Below are 4737 nucleotides of genomic sequence, written 5' to 3' on the forward strand. Positions count from 1 at the left end.
TGAGCTATGCTCACGTTTTCTAGTTTTTAGGTTTCACAACTTTCTTAGCTAGTGAGCGTTTAATTGGTGCAGTTCATATGGTTAATTAAACGATGAACCCAACTTGATGTTGCAGTCTGCTCTCACGCTTTTCGTCTTTCAGCCGAAAGTTCAACATGCTGCGACGTCGTATAGCACGGGAGTCCAGCTTCAGTTATATTATACTCGATACCTTATGTTGAGCACATCTAATTATTATACTTTCGGGATGGCCTTGCGAAGAATAAAATACACAGCGCCCCTAACTGAGTTCAGTTTATCAGCTTGACTCACCGTCTTTTGCGTGTTTCTTGGGTGTCGCCGCCTCCTTCGCGCTGTCCTGAAAATGAAGACAATGGTACTCACGGGATTTGAACTACGCTTGCCAATCGATGTTTTTACGAAATAAATAAGACATGGCAGAAAGGAGGGAAAGGAACCGAACAAGTTCATGGTCAGAAATAATCCAGGCTCCTTCCACTACAGTGGCACTCGCGTAGCCCCTGTGTTACTTTAGGATGTTTAATTCATGGATCAATACGCTGTGTTCAATCAGGCAACCGAAAAATTAATCAATCAATAAATCAGTTCATACAGCTATAGAGAGTGCAGTTGCTTATCGAGCGCCCACACATATTTCCATAGGCGTGCGCAGGGTTCCCTTCCAGAAGTGGGGGGGGGGGGGGAGAAGCTTCGTCGCAGCGCCCCCTTCCTATCATGTCAATGTATGAGGCTGGCTTTACGCCCCCCCCCCCCCCCCCAACCGCGCACGCCTATGCATATTTCCACAGCCTCGAATGACGCGTCAAGAAAGACCGACTGGGAATGACACAATAAGCTCTTTGTGTGTGGAGACTTTATTATAAAGTGTCATTCAGTTATCTCACGAAGGACAGATGCATATGTTCGCATTGTAATTATTTCTCCAAGACTCGCTCATGATATCCCGGACTCGAACGCGAACTCTGTGCATTCCGAGCAAATGCGGTTTTGAGGGCACGTTATAGTTCACTGTTCATGTTATCTTAACAATAATTGCCTATATATGATGCCGTTCGAACACTTGCAAACACTTCCGGAATAACCTTCACATTAGGCTCATTTCCCGGCTTTAACTAGATATGAATACGTGTATACGCTTCGCACGTTGTCTGTTTACATTTTGCGGTTTTATCAAGAACTGACGAATATTTTGATAAATCAATAGATGCTTAATGTAAACGAAGCGTTAATATAGTGTTGTCAAGTCCAAGTGGTACTGTAAACAATTGCAAATGTTTCGAGCACGTTTGAGTGCGACACGATGCGATGAGAACGCAAATTCGGAAAGCCTATACTATTTCTCGCGAGAGTGTGTGGTGCCCAAATGTGATTTGTCAATGGTGTTTCGCTGGACTGGCACATCACTAAAATGCCGAGGAGCATAGCACCTTCGTGAACGTAAATGGTGTGCAACTACTAAAATTCAGTTCGTCACAGTGTTGCGCGTTCTATAGTTCCGGCTGATGATGCGGGCTCACAACAGTGTCCTCACACCATAATGCTCTGCCACTAATGTAAATCGCTGTCACGCGCACAGGCGTGTCTTTTTTTTTTTCACTCTGCCGATAGCACGAGAGCGGCATTCGCCGATGTTCCTTGTCGTTCCCACAGAAACAGCTAGCATGATGCAAGGCGGCACAGTCTCGAGTCTTTCTGCTGCTGAAAATGACGTATCTTCAACAGGGTGAACTGACGTGGTGCGAGTGAATCAGACGTCGGGCTAGTTAGTCGACCCCGTTGGCTGGATTGACGGGGCGGACTCTCTGACAGTCCTCTCGGGTGCTAAGGTGGGCTCCAAAGGTGTAAGCAAGTCTGCAGCGGTCTCTTGCTGCAAAACTTCGGAGTAGCGTGGTGGCTGAATGGGTGTCGGGGCATCGACGAGAGCCACAGAGACGCCGAGCAGAGATTCATCCTCGGCCACGGGCTCCGGCTGCAGGGATGCGTAGCAAGGCGGCGGTGTCCTGGGTGGCGGGTCTAAGCCGGGCACGTGGTATACGAGGAAGTGCTCGGCAGCGGGATCGGCGGGCAACGCGACACCTGTGCCGACGCACTCCTGGACTGGCCGGCTTTGCGACGCCACTAGTTCCTCGAGCCGCCTGCGACGTCGTCGCGTCCTCTCGTCCTCGCCGAAGAGCCGAAAGCGAAGGTATTTGCCTTCGTCGGTTGACGAGTTATTTGCGAGGTAACTGAAAGCCCGTATGACGGCACCCAAGAACACCAGGAAGAGAATGGGAATGAGGATGAACAGGAGCGCGTAGAAGAAGACGCGAGGCCTGCACGACGTGGTTATCGTGAAGACTGCGTTGCCGGCGTCTCTCTCTCGTGGCACGTGCAGGATGAGCCTGTCCTCAGCGCCGAAATGGACGTGGTACACGCAGTGCGTCTGCTCCAGGCACACCACGTCCTGAGGGCTCACTCCGAACACGGTGCGGTTCAAGTCGACGCGGATGTTGAAGTTGACCAGTGAGGACGACGATTGGTTCTCGTTTACCAGAAGCACGTAGTAGAGGTCGGCCGCAGTGGCCCGGAAGCTGAGACGAGCTGCGTCCAATGTGGTAGATGGATCGACGCGTTTCGATTTGATAGCCCAGCGGTAGTATCCCGGCAGGCGCCTAGGCGTGTCGTCGTCTTCCTCCGAGCTATCCTCGTCTGCCGCTTGTTCCTGCAGCGTCCGGATGCACCTCTGCAATTCTTCTTCGCCACGGACGGCATGCACCGTTCCGCCGGGCTCGTCGGCCATCACGTCGGCCGTCACATTAGAGCCCGGCAGCAGGTAGTAGCGCAGGTAGTGAAACTTTCCCGAGGGCACACTGGTGGACAGTTCGATGGTGTGATGGATGTGGTTGGCCGGAACGGCCGGGGGAAGGTCGTTGACGCGGTACACACTGAACGGGTGCGCCGACACGAACTCCTGTCCGCCGCACCACACGTTGGAGACGGCCTCGACCAGCCGCATGTCAGTGGAAGACATGTGCACGTCTTTCTCGGGAAAACGAAGCATGATAAGGCACATGGCACCCAGCAGGACGGCCACGAGCGCGATGAGCATGCTGACACGCATGCAGAAAGTCTGGCAGCGCTTCATGGCTGTGGCACTGCCGCTGCGGCTTCTCCTTCGTTCCGGGAGGTTCAGCATCCTAGGCGTCGCGCACACGACGTGCACATGCGGCCGGTGACGTGTCTGCAACACATATATACGAGGACCACTGTTTAGGTAACGCTCAAATTCGCAAGAAGTTCAAGCAGTATAGGACACTAACGCGGCCAGACGTGCTGCTCGTGGCACGGGAATGTCAAACAGAAAACTGCAGCTAGAGAGACGCAGAAGCACTCAACTCCTGTGCTGGTTGCAGCGCTTGTTCCAATAGCCTGATCCATCTAATTAAATCAGTGTAGAGAGACTGCGCGAGCAGACTCCACGCTTAATTTATGAACATCGTTCCACAATTCTAAAGAGTAAATGTACTGTCTCGCAGGAACAATCTGAACCGTCTGGTGACATAGAAGTGAAGAGCTTACTGAGCATTCTGTGTCCGTAAAAAGAAAGACGAAGAAAAAGAAGGTTTTGATTAACATGTCCCGCGATTCTAAGGGTTGAAGAACAAAGCAGTGAAATCGGTTAAAGATGGAATGATTTGTTGAGCGAACTTGTATCCAGAATACGAAACGCTTGAAGTAAAAAATCGAAGAACCATCACACTGCTACGAGAGCAGCCAGCACGATCCGTCGGTCGTTGATCTGGAATTAGGTGAACCGTGCCAGCCTCCATCAAAATGCGACCACTGCGGCCGGGATAAAACTAGTGACTTTCGGTTCAGTTGAGCACCATTACCACTGCACCACCACGGTGGACCTAGAATAAGCTCGTCGTGCGGCCAAATTATTCGGAACATTCCAAGACAACCAGGAAGGTCCCTGTACATTCTGGCCGAGTGACACCAATTCATGTGGTTATGCATGATAAAAACAAAGTACGCGTTACAATAGCTGCAGAAGAATGAACCATGTAGCTTACTGTGTAACAACAAGGAGAGGCCCCATGCATGGCTACGTGGCCCACTCGTAAGGAGTTATACTGTACAAGTGGCAGTAGCAGAGCCGTCTTGCATGTCGACCACCGAATTTTATCTCTTGAGCAGCCGCCGGAAGGGCGCATGCTTTCGTGTAATCTCACCGTAAGAACGAGCGAGAAGGAATGAATTCCTAGAAATACGCACTAACTGACGCTTCTGGGTGCCTCACAAAGCAGGCCGATAACTTCAGCTTGAGGGCCACCAACGGAAACGCAAAATCTGGCAAAGCAATTAGCACGCGCACATCAGACGCTTCGTCCTTTGAACAAGAACTGACCTAGCTCGGTAAGAGCAAAAGACTAGAAAGGAGGACTACGCAGTGAGACTTGAAAACCTGGGTAGGGGCAGAACATGCATGCATTGGGCCCCTGTATTTATCACAGCAGATTACTCTTTACTAGCCACTGGTCCACCAACGCTACATTTCTTCCCAGATATATTTTAAGAAGTGGTGTTACAGTCGATTACTTTACCGCAGAGATTCACGCTTCTGTCTCTAGTTTTAGATAATAAGCCCGAGCGACTTGGTTAATTCAGTACACAAATCTAACACGGCTGCTAGGCCAAACGTAATGCTTTACGCAGTAATGACGATCTTTCAAC

At 50.7% G+C, this 4737-nt stretch overlaps 1 protein-coding gene across 1 annotated transcript; it reads right to left on the bottom strand.

Moving 5' to 3' along the window:
• Positions 1–857: 857 nt before the first annotated feature.
• On the bottom strand, positions 858–3261 carry LOC142814513 (uncharacterized). Its single transcript, XM_075893338.1, has one exon. The coding sequence runs from the start codon at positions 3194–3196 to the stop codon at positions 1781–1783; it is 1416 nt and encodes a 471-aa protein (XP_075749453.1). The 5' UTR covers positions 3197–3261; the 3' UTR covers positions 858–1780.
• Positions 3262–4737: the final 1476 nt, after the last annotated feature.

The sequence above is a fragment of the Rhipicephalus microplus genome, chromosome 1 (assembly GCF_043290135.1).
Source record: "Rhipicephalus microplus isolate Deutch F79 chromosome 1, USDA_Rmic, whole genome shotgun sequence".
In the NCBI taxonomy this organism is placed as follows: domain Eukaryota; kingdom Metazoa; phylum Arthropoda; class Arachnida; order Ixodida; family Ixodidae; genus Rhipicephalus; species Rhipicephalus microplus.

Excerpts from the sequence above, each read along its gene's own strand:
- LOC142814513 (XM_075893338.1), bottom strand. The coding sequence starts at position 3,196 with ATGCTGAACCTCCCGGAACGAAGGAGAAGCCGCAGCGGCAGTGCCACA.